At 38.1% G+C, this 20,567-nt stretch overlaps 1 protein-coding gene across 6 annotated transcripts in view; it reads left to right on the forward strand.

Annotated features, from left to right (window-relative positions):
• The first annotated feature begins 8 nt into the window (after nucleotides 1-8).
• CCDC125 (coiled-coil domain containing 125) overlaps nucleotides 9-20,567 on the forward strand; it is a 31,019-nt gene continuing 10,460 nt past the window's right edge. For 2 of the 6 annotated variants that reach the window (XM_073235476.1, XM_017639694.3), the window contains exons 1-11: nucleotides 9-98; nucleotides 4,410-4,554; nucleotides 6,173-6,522; nucleotides 9,165-9,223; nucleotides 10,165-10,251; nucleotides 11,055-11,132; nucleotides 11,840-11,925; nucleotides 16,516-16,598; nucleotides 18,269-18,384; nucleotides 19,113-19,220; nucleotides 20,366-20,537. In XM_073235476.1, coding sequence (XP_073091577.1) covers nucleotides 6,213-6,522; nucleotides 9,165-9,223; nucleotides 10,165-10,251; nucleotides 11,055-11,132; nucleotides 11,840-11,925; nucleotides 16,516-16,598; nucleotides 18,269-18,384; nucleotides 19,113-19,220; nucleotides 20,366-20,537 — 1,099 coding nt within the window. In that variant the 5' untranslated portion in view covers nucleotides 9-98; nucleotides 4,410-4,554; nucleotides 6,173-6,212. The other 4 variants (XM_037026122.2, XM_037026123.2, XM_017639695.3 and 1 more) reach the window with 4 other exon arrangements.

Raw genomic sequence — 20,567 nt, forward strand, 5'->3', positions numbered from 1 at the left:
TCACGGAGTCACCGCCCCCCGCCCCGCCCGCCGTTCCGGTCGGGGCCGCGCCGCGCGCTCACGTGACTGGAGGACGGCGGCGCGGAGGCGCAGCCCCGGTGAGCGCGCTAATGGGGACGCGAGGGGTCCTGCTCGCCCAGCCGGGGTGCCGGACCCCATCTCCACGGTGGACCCGGGCCCGGGCCTGGCAGATGGGAGGCGCGAGTGGGGAGCACCCCGGGCGGGGCTGCGCGGATTCAGGAAACTCAGCGAGTGTGGACAAGCTGGTAGACTGGCTCCCTTTTCCTCTCATGCTATCTTAATGGCCTCTTCCTGACATTGAAAAAATAAGAATAGATTTGAAAGCCTGTTTCTGCCTCTTTCCCCATCTCCTGTATTTATTTATATTTCTATTAATTTTGAGCCTTAAAGCTACAGCACAGTGAATGCATCGTATACTGGATTGGATCCTGGAACGGAAAGACTTCAAGTAGAAAAACGGAGGCAATCCTAATAAAAGTCTGTGGTTTAGCGAATTGCACATATCATTGTTAATTTCTTAATTCGGGTAAATGTACCCTGATAAGAACACTATAGAGAATTTGAGTAAAGGGTATATAGGAGCTCTCTGTATGATCTTTGCAATTTACTGTAAATCTATAATTAACATAAAAAGTTAAAAAACAAGCACTGTGCTGCAGGCCATTGTTCACCAGGGAAGGCTCAAGTTATTGTCTCTTTGCCAAGCCTGAAAGGAATTAGGTGGCTGACCAGCTTGTTTGCCAAGGCAGGAGTTGGCTAGTGGGTGGGGATGCTTCTAGTCCCAAGTTTTCTGGGCAGGAGTCTTTTCTCCTTCAATTATGTCTGTCAGATATCTTTGAAACACCTGTTATGAGATACACGTACTGCATTGGGGTGTGTGCAATAAAAATGTAAGTCAGGTAGGAAGTAAGGACTATTAAAAAAGGTATAGTGCAGAGCTGGGAGGGCTCAGAGGTAGGAAAAATCACATCTGGCCCAGGGTAACCAGGAAGACTGGAGGGAGTGGCTGTTGAGGGCCCTGAAGTGAAAGCATACCTGGGGTGGAGAATACATCAGCAAAGGCTTGAAGGTGACCAGGCCCCAGGGAGCTGGGTGTTACATGGAGTCACAGAGCATGCCCAGGGAGTATTGCCAGATGAAACGGGATGTGAAAACTGGAGCCTTGTTGTAGAAGACAGGGTGACACTTACTTTAATTATATATGCCATAGGAGCCATGGAATGTTTTAGGGCAACAGAGGGGCATCTTCAGGTCTGTGTGAAAATGACTGACTTGGCAGCAGTGGGATGGCTTTGACTAGACCAATTAGGGAACTACTGTTGTAGCCCAGGAGAGGTAAGCAGAAATGCAGCCAGGGCTCTGAAGTTACTGTGCAAAGGAGGACATTGGGGAGATTTTGAGAGGACTTGGCAACTGAAAGGACCAAAGAGAAGAAAGAGGGGGAAAAATGCCAAAGTTTTGGGCCTGGGTGTTTTGGAGCATGGTTGATGCATCTGCCTGAATAGAGGACTCAGGAGGAGACCAGGGGGTCGGGGGTGAGGAAGGTAATTAATTTGTTTTTGAATGAGTTGTGTTTGAATTGCAAGCAGTATATCCAGCTGGAGATGGGTATTTAAGATTATTTAGGAGCAGAAGCCAAACATACAGAAGGGATGAGAAGAGGAAAAGGTGCCTGAGCGGGCAGATAAGAGGCAGCTGGGGACTCCTGGGTCAAGGAGCCTGGGTCTGGGCCTAGTGCTGTCATGCAGTGTCTCAGCTTCTGCAGACGTGGAGCAGGCTGAGGAGCAAGACAAGATCTTGGATATAACAAATAGGAAGTCACTGGCATCTTTTCAAAGCTTTGTTTTAGTGTAGAAGTAGGATTACCTGCTCACAGTCTGCAATCTCTTCATTCTGTGGCCTTGTCCGGTGGCCAAAGTACTGGGCCAGGACCAGAGATACAGGTTCTAGTTCTGGCTCTGCCACTACCTGTGTAATTTTGGGCAAGCCATGTATTCCTGGACTAGTATAGGAAAACACTCCCATAATAATAACTGGATGAACCCGTTTATTCCTAGATAAAATTTACACCTAATAGTCCATAGAACTAGTGTTCCATGGAGCACACTTTGGAAAATGCTGATATAGAAGAAAAATTTTAGAGCGCTTAAGAACCAAAAAACTTCTTATCCAATCCCCTCATTTAGCGATTGAAGAAACTAATACTAATTATTCTAATGGAATAAACAAATATTTTATTTGCTTATTCTAGAATTTGTTATTCTAATGGAATAAACAAATATTTGGTTTTATTTATAAACAAAACCAAATATTTGGTTTCAAATATTCTATATCAGTGGTGCCTAAAATAACCTTGTTAAAGAGTTTGTCTTAAATCCATTTTGGCAAGTGAAAATAGGCTCTGAAAAGTTAAATGATGTGTCTAGGATCACAGAGCAATGAGTGGTGGAGTGACATTTGAACCCAGACCCGAGTCAGGGACTTCTCTGTCCCGTATCTTGCTGCCTCCCTGTTCTGTTCTGGTTGAATGGAATGTTAGCCAACATCTAATATTTTCCCTTTCTTAGAAAATGTGTTCCAGAAGTCAAGTTTAATTTGACTGTACTACATATTGATTTTAGTACATAAAATGGAGAAGAGAGTACACAGCCAACAGTTCCTGAAGTTACTTTTAAAAAAAGAGTAGAAAATAAATACATACATACATACATACATACATACACACATAAATAAATAAATAAAAAAGAAAGCAGCGTTGCACCATGTGAAAGCTCCGTATGTTCAACTCTGAACAGTGAGAGAACATATCCACGGATCCTGAATATATGTGGCACATTAAAAAATATTCTTGGTAATCCCAAAATTGCTTACTCTTTCCTCTTACTGCTTTTTCCTTTGTGTTGACCAATTCCATTTTCTTCACTGCTTGCTGCCTAACCCTGTCCACACCCTCCTGAATAGAGGTGTGAGGCTGCATTTATAAGCAGGAATCTGCACGAGAGGTAGAACACAGCCTCTGAGCGATTATTGTTTGATTCCATAAATAATTTTCTATGTACCTTGACAAATTAAAAGACAAATTTATTGGAAAATAAACTTGTAAAGGAACCAAAGTTATTTTATACAAATTGGGGGAAAAGTGGGTCCAATAGACTGTTGAGTGTTGCTAAAACTATTTACTTTAGACTTTTACTTTCAGTTCTATTTGATGTTATAAATAGCAGAAACTTGTTTTACACTGGTATCAATCTCATTGAAATTCTGTAAATGATAGAAAGCAGTGGCTAAGAGAGTAACCATGTCTCTGACATCAGGGGTCTGGATTCAGAATCTGGCTTTGCCTAATTAGTTATGTTACTTAACCTCTCTAAGCTTCAATTTAATTGTCTGTATTTAACCAATAATAATAGCATTGTCTTGAGGAGTGTTTGTGAAGATTAAGTGGAATAATCTAAGTACAGCACTTAGAATAGTGCCTAGTATACAGAAGATAAGCAACAGTGCTATTATTACATAGTTTTTAAAGAGTTGTTGCTGATTTAAGGCATCCAGTTTAATAATTTTAATATCTAAGAGGGCACAATTGAGTAACACACTTCTCATCTCCCAATACAGTAAAAGGTTCCTTTTTTTGTATGTCAAAACAATTTTTCAACATATCATTGAAGTATAATTTATATATAATAAAATGCATGTTAAGTCTGCAGTCTAATGAGTTTTGACAAACCATCGCTCTAGTCAAGATGTAAGGTTTTTCTGTCATCCCAAAAAAGTTTCCTTATGACCGTTGAAGTCATCCTTCCCACCCCAGGCAACCATTCATCTGTTATCCATCATATACATTAACTTTGCAGAATTTCATGCAGGACTGTTAGCATGTCTGTAAGCTTCATCCACATTGTGGCATATATCAAGAATTAATTCTTCTTTGCTGAATATATTCTGTTTTATGGACATAACACAATTTGTTTACCTGCTGGTAGACATTTGGGTTGTTTCCAGCTTGGAGCTAATTTGAAAAATGCTATGAACATCGATGCATACGTCTTTGTATGAACATGTTTTCTTTTTGAGCAAATACCAAGAATGCAATTGCTGGGTCACTTGTTTAAAAGAAATTGTCAGACTTTTCCTGGGTGGTTCTATTATTTTATTCTCCTGTCAACAATGTTTAAGGGTATGTGGATGTTCTCGTCCTTGGCAACACTTGGAATTGGCAGTGATCTGTGATAGAGACTCACTGTAGTTTACATCTTCCAGTTGTGATGGCTAATGATGTTGAGCCTCTTTCCACCCATGTATCTTCTTTTATGATGTATCTGTTCAAATCTTTAAGGGCCTTTCAAACATTGAAAATATATGATGTACTTGACCTTCTGTTTGAACAGAAACCCCTTCAAACAGGATCAGATGTATGCTTTTAACAATGGAAGAACAAGAGATCTCAGCAAGAAGTGCAAGACAGATTTAATAATCTTTTAAAGTCCTGACAAGCAACTACTTCAACAGCAGGGTACTTAGAAAAAAAGTCAGGTGTGTTTATTTTCCTTTTTTTTAAATGAGTCTTGAGAAAAGTGTGAAAGATTTCTAAACTATAGCAGAAGAGTTGTTGTGAAATGCTTGGTGATGAAAGTCCCTGTTACTGTACCAAGGGGACAGGCTGAGCATTTCTGGTGCTGGTCAGCCGCCAGGCAGGTGCCTGCAGCCGGAGGGGAGCTGCATGACGGGGTTTCTCCTTGGGCGTTTCTCCCTGAAAATGTTTTCTTCAGGCTCGAAGGATAGGTAGTTAGCTCCTCAGTACCCAGTGTGGAACCTTGCTGAGGAGGCTGTTTTATTTTTCTTCCCTAAAGGCAAGTACTTCAGTTTGTTTATTCCTTCCTTCCTTTATTCATTTATTTAAAAAGTATTTATTGAACACCAAGTATGTCTCGGATTCTGTTCTAGGCATGGGGAATGTAGTGGTGATTCAGACAGACAAAAATGTCTACCGTTATGGAGCTTGTGTTCCCCTGAGGGCCAACTAGATACAGCAGCCTGGGGCTCTGGTGGAGGAACATTTTGAGGTCACCTTACCTTTTGTGAGGCACCATTACCTTTTGTAATCCATAGGCCGGCCAGAGCCACTTCCTGCTTCACTAGGCTTGCACTTTGGTACTGCCTATCCCCTTTAACAGCATGTTTTGAAAAATGAGTAAAATAAGGAGTCTGTTATATCCTCAATGCTAAGGTGAAACATAAAGAAGGGGGATGAAAAGACTTTTGTATTTTAGATGGGGTATCAAGAAAGGCCCCACTGAGAAGGCGACTCTGAAGGAAGGACCCCAAGGAGGTGAGGAGCCAGGTGTGTGATTACCTGCAGGAAGCGCAGCCCAGGCAGAGAGAGCGCGAGCTCCGGGCAGGAACGCCTGGTGTGCTCATGGACACTGGGACACTGTGAGGCCAGGGCGGCCAGCCTGGGATGGGGGCGTGGGGTCGGAGGTGAGCCATGGGAAGACCTTTGGCTTTTACCCTGTGCTTTGAAACAGAGGGTTTTGAAGACAAGCTGGCGGGCTTCGAGAAAGAAAAGAGGGAGCAATGAAAGAGGGGCACCTTCTTTCCTCTCACCCATCACTGTCCCAGATGCTAAACCTCCACTAATTGTGTCTGCACAGAAATAGGAAATGAAGCAAATGGAGCCTTAAGAGAGCCCAATGCAGCCCTGAGCACCTGAAGTGGATAACGGGCAGTGAAGGGACAGAGGCAAGATGATCTTAGCCTTTGGAAGTCTTGTTTTTCAGATTTGTGAATTTTGTATAGCTTTAGGCCTGTTAAGTTCCAACCCTTTCTTTTGTAAGTTTATCAAGGGTGTTCTGTTTCCTTGGCAAAGGCTTATGTGCTTTATCCTGATCAGTACATTTCATTATTGGATTCAGTAAAAGCCTTTCCTACTCCCTTACAATTCACTGCAATCTTAGAAATAAGAGGTTGGATCTTTTCTTCCCTAAAAAGCCCTGAAATGTTCAATACCTTGAACTGGATTGCAAGGGGCACTTGTGTGCTGGTGCATTGCTGGGGTGCTCATACCTGCATTATACAGGAGGGAATTTTCTTCCCTGGAAAACCCAACTTTATATACTGACGATTTTTTCACTACTGTTTTTCCTAACTACAGATACCCTGTTTTTCCTTATGGTAAAGACAGCGTCTGGCTGATGAGTGGAGTGGCAAGGCCGCCCAGTGCGGCAGAGGTGCAGACCTGGGAAACTGAGGATGATGACTTGGCAGATGGTGACTTAGGGTATGGCTTTGGAAGGAAGCCTGGCGGTATTTGTGAAGTTCAAGTTTCACATTTATTTACATCTAGAAAAAGATCGGATGGAAAGAGCTTTAGCCCTCCTCCATTTCCAAGAAAGGGGGAAGAAAGGAGTGGTGCGATTTTTCAGTATTCCAAGCATAACAGCTTGCAAGGTGCATACTCTGAAGGGTCCGGAATTTCCCATTACAGACGACAAAGTAGCACTGGTAAGAAAGCCCAGTGTCCTTTCTTCCTGGGATCCCGTGAATCTTACCCATGCTGCCACCCTTTGAACACCATAGTGGACTTTAGAAATTCATCTTTATTCACCTCTTGGGGTTGATGATAGTACAAAAGTAATTGATATTATACAAATTATAAAGTACAGTAGTTATTCTGCATTAATACTTACGTTAGTGATACCAGTGAGTGATTACCTACCTTGCTTTTTTGTGATTTAGTAATATGCTTCATTTATCCTTTTTTTCTCTCAATCAACAAGTATTTATTGGGTACCTATTAGGTGCCTGGGACAGTTTTAGGTTATGGGAATAACATCAGTGAACAAACCTGTCAAAGGCCCTAATGTCATGGAGTTTACATTTCTAGTCGAGAATACAGCAAATAAATCTACAAATCAACAGCTTATAACATTGAGCAGTAGTAAGTGAAGGGACAGCAATGGTGTTTCAGGCCAGGGTCAGGGGAGGCCTCTCTAAGAGGGTGATATTGCAGCACTGGAATGAACTGATGCCCAAGCCTGGTGCTTATCTGGGGACTGAGTGTTCCAGGCAGAACAGATACGCTTCCAGGCATTTTAAGGATGTCATGAAAGTCTCAAAAATTTTCAAAACAAAATTAATCTTAATTTATCATAACCAAAAATAAATTATGCCAGACCTAAAGGAAAGAATCACATTGTGACAGAATATGACAATTCCAAAATGACTGGGAACCACACATAAGTCCATACCTACACTGTGCACAGCTGAATCTTTGGTAATCCATGTTGTAAAACTTCCCCCCACCAAAGTGGAGCAAATACAAATGAGAACATGAAAATAATTTTAGAAACATGGTCTCAGATTTACAAAAATGTTGTTGCAGCCGGAGATCTAGCCCCATCCTTCAAACCTTTCTGAAATTAGGATGGGATTCTTTACATAGTTTTCTTCCAATTCCTTATGCATAGAGGATGGGTGCTGTTTTTCAAGCAAGATGTAGAAAACTACGTGATGCTAAGATGCTTTTATCAAAATGTGAGGAAACTACTGGGATATAAACAAGGTGTAATAGCAATAGTGTGAGCTCCTGTTTTGTTGTGTTACGGACTTTTGCCTCAAGTTGGCCTGATCCTCGGTAAGGATATTCTGTGTGTTTCCTATTGCTAATAGGTAATTTCCAAATTACCATAAGTATAATGGCCTTAAAACAACACAGATTTATTACCTTCCTGTTCTGTGGGTCAGAAGTCCAAAATGGGTCTCCCAGGGCTAAACTCAAGGTATCAGCAGGGTTGCATTCCTTCTGGAGGCTCTAGGGGAAAATCCATTCCCTTGGCTTTTCCAGGTTCTAGAGGCCACCTGCATTCCACCTTCTTCCATCTCCAAAGCCAGCAGTGACTGGTGGCGTCTTTCCCATGTGCATTGCTCTGACACCAGCTCTCCTACTCCCCTTACACTGAAATAAGGATGCCTGGGCCCACCCGAATGACCCAGAATAATCTCCTGGTCTTTAATTTAATTATACCTGCAAAGTCCCTTTTGCCTCATATTCATGGAATCTGGAGATTAGGATGTGGACATCTTTGGGGGCCATTCTTATGCCTACCACAAGTATTAGAACAGAACTTGTCATTGCCAACCTAAAGTCACTTCCCTCCCTTGTGGGAACCCTGTATCATCTGAGTGAAAACATGATTTACCTTGAATACTCTCATGTTGATCAAAGTTCATAACAGCAAAGAAGAAAATCATTTTGAGAAATTTTTAGTGTCCCTAAAATATTCTAAAAAACTTTTTCTTGATTTTACTTCTTATCCTCTTGCTTGTAATTTACCACTTTAATGTTTTTCTATTACCAGTGAGACTGAGATGAAAATGAAGCTCCTAGGAAACTCAGTTTAGTGTCTCAATTGATCACATTAAGGAGTGAATAAATTTACAGGAGACTTCTAGTCAATCTTGGAAATAAATTAAATTCAGATTACTTCTTAGAAATTCATATTATTAGAATGATCAAACTTAAGTCAAACACCAAAATTTATTTTACTCATCAATGTTTATAGTTTTTTAATACAGTTGACCCTTGCACATCATGGGTTTAAACTGCACAGGTCCACTCACACACAGATTTTTTTCAATAAATACAATACAGTACTGTATTTTCTCTTCCTTATGATCTTAATAACATTTTCTTTTCTCTAGCTTATTGTAAGAATGCAGTGGATAATACATACGACATAAAAAATGTGTTAATTGACTATGTTATTAGTAAGGCTTCTGGTCAACAGTAGGCTACTAGTAATTCAGTTTTTGGGAAATCAGAAGTCATACTTGGATTTTCGACTGGACGGGGGTCAGTGCTCCTAATGGCCATGTGGTTCAAGGGTCAACTATATTGTATCTCAATGTAGTAATTAACCAATTCATTAACAATAATTTTACAATAGTCCTTTTTTAAAGGGTATTTTTATTCAAATGTATGTCTTCTCATTTGTGAAATATTTTAAGCTACCTATATGTATTATTTGGTTTACCACATTTCTCTTTGCAATTTAGAAGAACCCCACATTTGATATTTTGTAAACAAACATCCTGTATTCAACTAGTCAAAGAAAATATTTAAATGTTTTTTTTTTTCCTGACAGATTCTAATTCAGAACTGTCAAATGTAGAATTAAGACAACTTCTTCATGAAACTTTAGAGGTAGGTACTCTGGCTGATATGAAAATTCTTATGCGAATATGGTCCATTGATGTTTTGTTTAAGTAATACTAAAATTGCATGGAAAGGAAATGTTGGCTTTCCAAATATTCTTGATGAGCTACAGTGTGAAGCTCATAACTTTCATTTGGCATCCTCTGTTTCTTACCCTCCTTGTTTCTCAGAAAAGCTATTTATGTATACGAGCCTACCAGTTCTTTTACCCCTCCTAATCTTCAGCTACTTCTCTAATCTCCTGGAGAAAAAAAGGAGAAATCAGAAATTTGGAAATCTGAAATCAAGTTGTCAGTGGGCCATGTTCCCTCTGAAAGGTCTAGAGGAGAATCCTTTGCCTCTTGCTGGCTTCTGGTGGTTGGCCCTGACAATCCCTGACATTCCTTTGCCTGTAGCCACATCCCTCCAATCTCTGCTTCTGTCATTACATGACCTCCCTTGTGTGTCTGTGTCCAAATTGCCCTCATTTCATAAGAACACCAGTCATTGGATTGAGGCCTACTCTAATCCATTATGACCTCATTTGAGCTTGATTACATTTGCAAAAGCCCTATTTCTAAATAAAGTCACATTCATAGTACCAGGAATTAGATATCTTTTGTGGGGACACAATTCAACCCATAATAGCTATGATAGCTGTGTGGATGATCATGTGCTTATTTAATGTGAGCTAAACATTTTTTCAAATTATTAGCTGTGTGGCCTAGATGGGTAAAAGCAAAAGATTTGGGCTTTTAGTCACAACTGGCACTTGAAGTTTTCACTTGTCCAGTCCATTTAAAAAGCCTGTAGGAATTTCTAACCTCATTTGTAAGGTCAGAGTGCTTTGAGTCAAAATATATGTTGAGCATAAATGTAAACTATCCAAAGTGATAATTTTGGGGTTGCATATCTTACAGATAGGAAGATAATTTTATTTCTCTCCTTAGGAGGTAGAAATTTTAAAAACTGAACTTGAGGCATCTCAAAGACAACTTGAAGGTAAAAAGGAAGCATTAAAAATCCTTCAAAGTATGGTAAGGAGTTATTTTTAAAGTTTAACACAACACATTCCAATAACAAGTGGTATGGTTTTAAATGCTTTTAAAACAAAACCATCAGTGCTTAATATAGAGATTCTTTTAGGTATAGCTTTTTAAAAACTGTTACTGAGGCATAATTTACATGCCATGAATTTCATTCATTTTAAGCATACAGTTTACTGGTACTAAGCTCCGAGTTGCAGAACCATCACCACAATCTGATTTTAGAACATGTCCAACACCCCCAACTTCTTAGACATTAGCAGTCACTCCCCATTCCCATCCCCACCAGACAACCATGAATCTACCTTGTCTGATAGCTTTGTCTTTTCAGTTTTACATAAACAGAATCATAGAATACATGTCTGGATTATTTTGCATCTGGTTCTTTTAATGAGCATGTTTTTGAAGTTCATGCATGGTGTAGCATGGCAGAACTTTCTTCCTTTTATTGCCAAATATTATGCCCCTGTATAGCTATACCACACTTTGTTTATCCTTTCACCAGTTGATGGGCTTTTAGGTTGTTTCCACTTCTTGGCTATTATGAACAGTACTGCTCTGAATGTTCACATGCAAGTCTGTGTGTGGAACATACATTCATTCTTTTCACATTCACTGGGAAAGAGCCAAATCAGTATCTTCTGAGTTTTGAACTACCAAACTTTCCACAAAAGGTTGTCTTTGTGGAAATTCTCAAGTTCATTTAACATTGTCTTAAAATAAAAATGTGAACTTTACTTTGCATATGGGAGTGATTAGAAATTTTATAGTAATACGATTTTTATTTTTCTTAGGCAGTATTCGGCAAAGCTACAAGCCATACCCAGGCAGTGCTTCAAAAAACTATGGAGCAAAAGAGATCCTTGGAGAAGGTATTCTCTACTTTCAGTGTAGACTTGTTAGTCCAATAAGCTTTCAAAGAGTATTTCCTTGAAAATCACCACATTAATGGATATGTCATTGGGCATGCCCTCTGCTAGGTGTGTTTCAACTTCATACGGTCCCTTCCCATTTACAGAGCTTACAATCCAAAACAGATTGTCATATGGGAAAGAATTGTTTCTTTTATTTCCCTATTTCAAGGTAGTAGGAGGCCTGCCATGCTGACGTCAACTTCCTATTTTTCCTTTTTTTTTTCTCTGCTTGCCTGGCAGAGCCTGCCTCTTTTTGACCATCTCATCTTTACTAAAAAGGTAGTTAGGAATCAATCACCTTAGAAGGTCATGTTCCTGTGCCTGTTGGGAGTGCCCTGGGCTCCGACTTCCAAGAGTGTGTTCTGCTGTGGGGTGTACATGGGCTGTGGGCGGGGGTGTTGAGAAATCTAGATTGAAACCAGCAAATTTTGAAGCTAAACAATTTGTAATTTTTCCCTATAGTAAGCAAATTTTGGCAAAGCTTTTTTGAGTGTTAAAGAGGTATGTTATATGTATTTACAAATGTCATAGACTCTTTTTGAACTATAGTTTTTTCAACTTTAATCTACTTCTGTAAAGTGATTAAATTATTTCAGCTGTTCACAATATCCTGAAGTGATTTATTTACAGTAATTTTGCATGAAAATGCTATTTTCTTTCTATAGGAAATAAATGCCTTGCAGTGGGAAATAGAATTTGATCAGAATAGATTTAAAAATATAGAGGAAACGTGGACCCTAAAATATGACAGGTTTGTATTTATTATTCCATAGTTTTTTTCTGGAAATCTTTCGAGTATGTGTAGTTTAACTGTAGCTTTGGCTTTCTTTGAGCTAATTGTAAATATTATAAAATTCTTACTGCTTATCCACTTACCAGTTCCATATTTTTGTTAGTGTTAATTTCTTCTTTTAAAAAAATATAAATTGTACTTTAAAATACAATGTAAGAGTCATGTTTTCCAAGGTATTTTAGCTTTGGCACTGCTTTTTTCAAACAAAATCTTTTCAGCAATTCTTTTTTTAATGTGAATTTTTAAAATAAGTTTAAATTACATTTATTATGAAGTCAGTCATTGGGAACTTCATTTGACAATATTGGAGTTATAAATGGCTTCGTACCTAATTTTTAGATTTATTATTTCTTAACTTTTGAAATAATTGAAGACTTACAGAAAGGTTACAAGAATAGTACAAAGAACTGCTATGTATCTGATCAGCATCTCCTAATTTTAACTCCTTATGTTTGCCTTATCATTTTTTCTTTCTCTTTATAGTTATATATATATATATATAGATATAAATTTTTTCAGAACCATTTAAGAGTAAATTGCGTATGTAAGGTCCATTCCTCTATACAGTTTGTATTTTTTAAAAAGGGACATTCTCTTTTATCACCATAGTACAGTTATCAAAACCAAGACATTAATCCAATACTATTATTTAATGTATAGACTTTATTTAGATTTGCCATTATCCTAATAATACCCTCATAGCAAAAGAGAAAAAAGTCCCCTGTTCCAGGATCCAATCCAGAATCCCACAGTGTATGTGATTGTCATGTCTAAAGTTTAGTTTCCTTTAGTTGGAAACAATTATCAGTGTTTCTTTGTCCTTGACATTTTTTGAGGAGAACAGGTCAGTTATTTCCTAGACTATCCCACAATGGCAATGTCTAGTATTTCTAAATTAAATTCAGGTTGTGCATTTTTAGCAGTATTACCAGTGAAGCAATGTTATATTCTTAGTGCATCATAGCAGGATGTGTGAGACATTTACTTATCCCATTCATAGGATGTGACTCTTAAAGACTTGGTTAAGGTATGGTGTCTGCCTCCTCCTCCATTGGAAAGCCACTACAGGTTTCCCCCACTGTCTGAATGCACAGCCTTGCCATGAAACCTTTCATAAGCTGAATGATGTAAATCAAAGAAACAATTACCATTAATTTACATGAAATTGTTCTTAGCATTCCCAGACCCAAAAAATAACTTCTCTTAGGCTGATGCTTAGGACACATCTTGCCAAGGGACGCACAAAATAAATGAGGTAAAGCACAGAAGCTCCCAGACATAATTTAAAGCTATGGCGCCTTGGTGCTGAGGGTAGTTCTTGGGGAGGGTGTTTGGCGGGTACCACTCAGGGTGCAGGCAGCAACTTCAACAGCTTGCTGCAGGACAAACGCTGAATGCTATTTTTGCTTTCTGCTTTTTTTTGGTAAAAGCGAAAACCCTCCTTGGATTTCTGTTAGGGAAAACAGGTACTAAATGTAGATCTTTCATAAAGGGAAGTGGCATAATGTGAACTTTTGAAAAGCAGGAGATGAACTGTATCTTTGCCCCTGCAATTATTAAACATCTCATGGGGAGACACATTGAGATTATTTAAATATACTTTGATTTATCAGACTTTAATTCACTAGCTTTTATGTCTGATTACTCTGCCTGAAGCAATTACTACATTGTTTGCCAAATGTTAATCTTCTAATTCCTTTATTTTTTATTTGCATTTTACTGTAAGTTTTTTCTTCTCCCCTATTTGTTTATAAAAGTGTGGACTTACGATTCTTACATTGATGGGTTAAAAGCCATTACTATCATAATTCCTTTTGATGCTTGAAATTTTCCAACTTCAGTCAATGGGAGCCCCTCTAAGCTGGCTACTGCGGTTTTTGTCATCTCCCTGTTCCCTGGGCTCTTTCCTGCTTTCTGATACAAGATATTCTAGCTAGTATGCCTACCATGTTAAACATTTCATGAAGGATCCCTGGTTCCTTTTGGTGGTGGAATGGTGTTTAGAAAGCAAGATCTGAGCGCTAGGTATGCTCATTGCTATTGGACAATCATGGCTATAAGGTCCTCCCAGAGAACAGAGCTGGCAAATACCCAGACACATACCCTGACACATACATACATCTCCATCATCTCTTTCTCTATCAGTCATCCATCTCCCTACCAATCATGTATCTATCTATCAATCTATTTCAAAACCCTGAATTTGAAACCCATACTTCTAACTATAGACTGCCACCACAGGATTCATTTTGACCTTGCCCCTTCTCATGTTTATAATTTCCACAGTGAAAAACCTGCCTCCTACTACCCAATAATGTTTATTTGTTCCATCATAGAATATGCAGCAAGTAACGTTAGAATTGCTAATACAGACCATTGTAAAATCAAACCTACTAACCAGAATTCAATATTTGTTTAGTTTTTGGCCTGAGAGTATATAATCAAAATAGTGTGTTCAAAACTTATTTTGTTTTTTCTTTTTTCTCTTCAGTATTGTTAATTTGAAGCTATTCATTTAAGTTAATTTGTTTCTGTCCATATTCTATTTTAGGGTTTTTTTCACTTATGCTTGTTGATTTACTTATTTATCTTGTTTATTTTTGACTTTGTGAAGCACTGACGTTTCCAAACATTAGAATTATTCAGAGGTATATTCAGAGAAATGTCACCGCCCACCCCATGTCCTCTACCCCATTCCCACCTCCTGCCATTCTTCCCTCCCGCCATTCTTCCCTCCCCTCGCTATCTGTAGATAACCAGTCTTTTTTCTGATTTATCCTTCCTGTGTTTCTGTTTGCACAAATGGGCAGATATATATGTATGTTTTCTTATTTCCCCTTCTCTCTTACCCAAAAGACGGTTTACTGCAGATTCTCTTTTGCACTGTTCTTTCCATTTAACAATATATCCTGGAAATCACTTCATTGTATGGATATGCCATAGTTTACTCAACCATTCTCCCACAGATAGGCACTTGCACTGTTTCCAGTATTTTGCAGTTACAAGCAGTGCTGCAGCAAACAGGCTTGACATTACATACTTTTGTGTTGTTGGAGATGTATTTTCAGGGTAAATTCTTAGAAGAATTTCTAGGTCAAAAGGTGAATGCATATGTAGATTTATTAGATGCTGCCAATTCCTTTCTATAAGGCATGTACCGCTTTGCATTCCTACCAGCAAAGCATGAAAGTGCCTGTATCCCCATAGCCTCATTAAGATATTATAAGTTTAATGGGTTTTTTGTTTGTTTGTTTGTTTTGGCTGCACAGAACCCAGAAAATTCTGATTCACATACACAGATTTACCCTCAGTTAACAGATTGCCTTTTAGGATACTCTTCAATTAAGCTGAGCTGTCAGATGATGCTTTTTTAATGAAGGCTGCAGAAAAATGGTTAACCAGACAGCAAAGTTAATTCATCTGAATGAATAAGTTTTTTTTTAAATTACAATGTATAAAGTAGTGAAGTGGATCTAATAAACTGTTTGTGAGCATATGAATAATTCCTTCATAACCATAGTTATTCAGAATTCAGTTTGAAAATGACAGATCTTGAGTCTTAGGAAGAGGTTGCACTAACAAAGGTGCTTTATTCCCTAAGGGCTGTAGACCTTGCTTGAGAAACCTATTTTAAATTTTATTAATTTGTTAAGTAAATCATGGAGAAGGAATACCTTAGATTTACATTTCACTTTTAATTGATTAGCTTAACTGTGTGACCACTTTTAATGGACTGAAGCCAATCATAGGCAGATCATGTAACAGTCCCCACAAATATCACAAAATGTCTTGATAGGCATTTTATTTAAAGCTATAAATTGGTCAGATAATCTGGCTACTGTTTTTACTTCCAAAAACAATTTTTTAAACGCTTTCATGCTGGGCAATTTAGGAACTCAGTAATAATTCCAATTTTTATTCAACAGATAAAAGCTCCCTGTGTATCTTTTTAATTGAGATACAACTGCCAGACACCATTGCATAAGTTTTCAGGTGTACAGCATAATGATCTGATATTTGTATATATTGTAAAATGATCACCACAGAAAGCCTGTATAGTTACAAATTTTTTTCTTGTGATGAGAACTTTTAAGATCTATTCTCTTAGCAACTTTCAACTGTATAATACAGTATTATTAACTATACTGACCATGCTATATATTACATCTCCAGGACTTAGAACTGGAAGTTTGTGCCTATGTACCTTTTTAAGCAGGTTTTTTAAGGTGGCCTAAGCATTTAGTTGGTGTTAAATTGGTTATTAAGTTGACTAAAACTTTATTAAAGAGAGTAAGTATTTAAAATGGATGCCTTAGAGATATTTCTGATTATACACAAGGGCTAATCAAAATTTTATCACACTCCTTTAAGCTGTTCAAAATTTTATCACACTCCTTTAAGCTGTTGTTTTTTGACACAAATTCTAGACTGTTTTGAAGGAGAAAAAAATTGTATTTGAATTTTTCTGTTTTAATTATGGGATAAAAATATTCTCAGTCAACTATGAAGTGTTAATGTTTTAGTTATTTGGAGGGTACTTTTTTCCAGGCTAAATTGTGAAAATGCAGTCCTCAAAGAAACTTTGAAACTGAAAACAGAAGAAACTAAAATGTTCAAGTCGCAAAATGCAAGTAAGTAAAAAGTGTTATTTTGATGATTTTTTTAAAAATATGTTAAAATATGTATTATTTTTCAATACATTATAGTACTGTAAAAGTATTTTCCTACTAACATTTTCTTTAGCTCACTTTTAAGAATACAGTATATACTACACATAACAAAATGTGTTAATCGACTGTTATTGTTACCAGTAAAGCTTCTGGTCAACAATAACCATTGGCAGTTAAGTTTTTGGAGAGTCAAAAGTTATTTGCAGATTTAGGACTGCATAGGGGGTCAGTGCCCCTAACCTCCACGTTGTTCTAGGGTCAACTGTATTTTGAAGTAATATATTTTAAGGATAATAGAAGAAATATATCTCTTAGGTTTTTTTAATTAAAAAATTTTTTGAGGTGAAATTCACATAAAATCAACCATTTAAAAGGGAATAATTAATAACATTCACAATGTTGTGCAACCATCTAGTTCCAAAACATTTTCATCACTTCAAAATGAAACCTCATACCCATTAAGCAATTTCTCTCCCTATTCCCCCTTTTTCCCTTCATTTTTACACTTAGGGTAAAACAAAATTATAAAGGACCTGATGTTTGAGGAACCTGAATAGGTATATGATTTATTGGGACATGAGTAGGAGGAACATATAATTATATAGTTATTCAACATTATTTTCTTTCATACAGTGTCTTCTGTGACTTTATCACTAAGACAAATACTCTTAATTTTTCAAGATATTTGACTCATTAAGAACTTGAAATTTTTTTACATATATATATATGTACACACACACACCCCTTATATAATAAGCCACCTTATGACAAAAGTTAATGAAAGAATGTTAAGGTGTTTTAAGAATATTAAAATGGTACCAACTTAAAAAAATTTTTAGAGAAGACACTGACTTTGACTTTCCCTTCTTGGCAGAAACCATTATAAAGTGGTGGCTTAAAGGGGACAAAATAAGCTCTATCTCGAGTCACTGGCCCAAGGAGAGACACTTTCAGTAGTGTAATAAGTGAACTGTGGCAATGCTCCTGGGTAAGGACTGCACACAGATGGTGCTTTGAACACCAGTGATTGACTCCAGTCACTGGAGATTCCTCCTGTGTCAGGTTATTAGTCCAGGACAGAAGCTGCCTATCAAAACCCCTTCCCCTGCCTCCCTACCACTCCACCCTGCAGCAAGAGGGGAACACTTAGTTTTCTGCTCTCTGATAGGAGATCAAGATAGGAGGACCCCTCTTGTTCTAAATGTTTGGCTTGAGAGTCTCTTGTGAAAACTCGTAACAGAAGTCTGGCAGTTTGGATAGCTGGTACATTTGACACTAACACAGTTTATGAAATCTCATCATCGGGTTTTTGCAGTATCTACCAGTGCAAATAATTTTATTTGTATGTTCTCTTTTTGAAATATCCTACAAATTTTCTTCGAACAAATGAAGACCCAACTTTGGTTGCAAAGCTAAGATACTTCCACATTAAAAAAAGTAACATTTTCTGTAGTGTTACATATATATTATCTAACTTTATACCCACTATTCTAGATGGGGCCAAATTTTGTGGGCAACACCTGTTGCGTATGCATTGCTTATAAGAAGTGAGTGTATGATGTTGGTATAACTAGATTAGACAATGCCAGAGTTAGACTTCAGCTAACACTTTCTTTTATGGCCCTTCCTAGTCTTGAATCAGCAATACTTAGAGGCCCTTGCCATGCTTGATATCAAACAGCTGAAGATGGCTCAGGAAAATGTGTGTCATGATAAAAGTGGCTTTACAGAGGTTTCAGGACTTGAGGTAGGTAAGCAGGTATGAAAGTTGAACAGGATGGAAAATTTCTACTTTTCTTTCCCTCACTGCTGCCTGCTACATGTTCCTGAAAAGCACCATGCTTAGCAATTTGAAACTGAGGGCAAGAGAGGCTCATGGGTTGCCCAGGGCAGGCCTCCAGCCTTGCTGGTGTATCTTCGTGCATTATATTCTTGGACATTAGGGGATGTGCTGGCCTCTTGCTGCCCCTTTTATGTAGTTTTAGCAGAAGCTATGTTAATTGTGTCTCACATTACATGATCACACGGTATTTTTTTAGAAGTCGAGGGATGATTGTTATCTTCATTGACATATTAAAATTCATTCTTCGTTTCTGAACATGCAGCTCCCCCTGGCAGGAGCTGGCAGTAGTAAGTGCTGGGCAGCAGGGCCAAGCCAAGTCACAGGAAGTCCACATTTGGATGCTAATACTTCATTAGGTCAGTTTCCTGCCAAGGACTCAGAACTACAGGAAACTGATGCCAGGCTAAAGGTTTGGGAGTGTGAAAAGAAGGTAGAATTCCTTTATGTTTTTGTTCCAACAACATTCTTTCCTCATTTGAGTTACTTTCCACTTGGACCCTAAAATCCTGGTCTTGGCTTCTATTTTTGTTTTCCTATCCCCGTTTCTTTGAATCACATGCTGAATAGAAATGTGTGTGTGTGCCCCTAAGCAATCTAACACTTGGTAACGGGAGTAATGCCTCGATTTAAAGCGTGCAGTCCTCGGAGCCTGCCTTTGCTGTGGCCCTGGAGGGAGCCCCTGCGCCTGTGCCAAAATGGCTGCATCCTCTCAGAAAATGCTTCTTCAGCTCAGACAAGAGGTATTATATTATCAAAAATGAAAAGGTTTCCTTTTGTTCCTCTGTTAGTAGAATTATTCTCTATTAGTAGAATAATTAGAAATATCTATAATAGATTTTTTTTAGTAGTCATTGGCTATGAAGCTTATACTTTATAGTATTAACTTGTGAACTGGATTTTGTTTACATGGTTCCAATACACAAATAGTACTTGCCATGACATTGTAGCCACAAAACTGTTTGCCTAAATTTGCAGTTAATATTTACCAAATCTGTATTTCTTTTGTCTATGTGTGAACCTAAAATTACTGTGTATTAGAGGAAAAGGTGCACTTATGCTAAAATCACTAGGGTCTGCCTCATTTTTTAATGGAGATAAACATGAAGCTTATTAGAAAAGCAGCAAGGTACAGTAGAAGGAACCTTTGTACCAGCCAGACCTAGGTTTGAGTCTTAGCTCCATCATTTTCTAGCTGTATGGTTTTGGACACATATATTAAATGGAGGGTAATAACTACTTTGAAGGGTTGTTTTGAGAAGCAGAGCAAGTAGACATAAAATGTTAGCACAGTGACATGCACATGCCCAGCAGTTGATTGGATGATAGCTTCCATTATAATTAGGCTTTAATAACAAATACAGTACATCAACCATCATTTTTAAAATGTTTTACCTTTATTGAAGGTATGAAATTTAAGGTCTTCAAATATAGGAAAGCTAACAGCTAAACATTAGCAATTCATTAAGAAAAGCATAAGATCACATAGATTAGAGTAAGGGTCAACTATGGGAGGTATTTAAAGGTGATACTCGTAATTATTTTCAGTGGTATTTTCTGGAATGGCCCCAGGCAGAACTGAAATGTATTTTGGCATTCTCCCCTCTGCCTCATTGAGTAGGACAGGCACAGGGTCTGTGTAAGGTAATGCGGTCCACGAGCTGGACTGATAGGGAATTGACTGACACAAGGTAATCTAGTTGAGATCTGGCAGCTGCTGCAGAAGAGAATTGGCAAGTACTGATTAGTTTAAGTAGGTTAAACAGATCAGAGACAGACAGTAGACCCAGACTAGGCAGGGAGACTTCATCTGCTATCTGACTCAGCATTCAGGCAAGAATTGTTCGGGTGTTGCCTCTGACTCTCTCAAATTTTCTTTCAAAACCAGTTGGGACTTTTGCAGAAAAGTAAAGAAGAAGCTTACATAATGGCAGATGCTTTCAGGATTGCATTTGAGCAACAATTAATGAGGAAAAATGACCAGGCACTAAGATTGACACAAACGGATGTAATGTGTAAAAAAGCAACAAAATGGATAAATTTGAACCCCCTTGAAGAGGGTAAGTATAAATTATGTCAACAATCAGGTG

This window comes from Manis javanica, chromosome 1 (genome assembly GCF_040802235.1).
Source record: "Manis javanica isolate MJ-LG chromosome 1, MJ_LKY, whole genome shotgun sequence".
Classification (NCBI taxonomy): domain Eukaryota; kingdom Metazoa; phylum Chordata; class Mammalia; order Pholidota; family Manidae; genus Manis; species Manis javanica.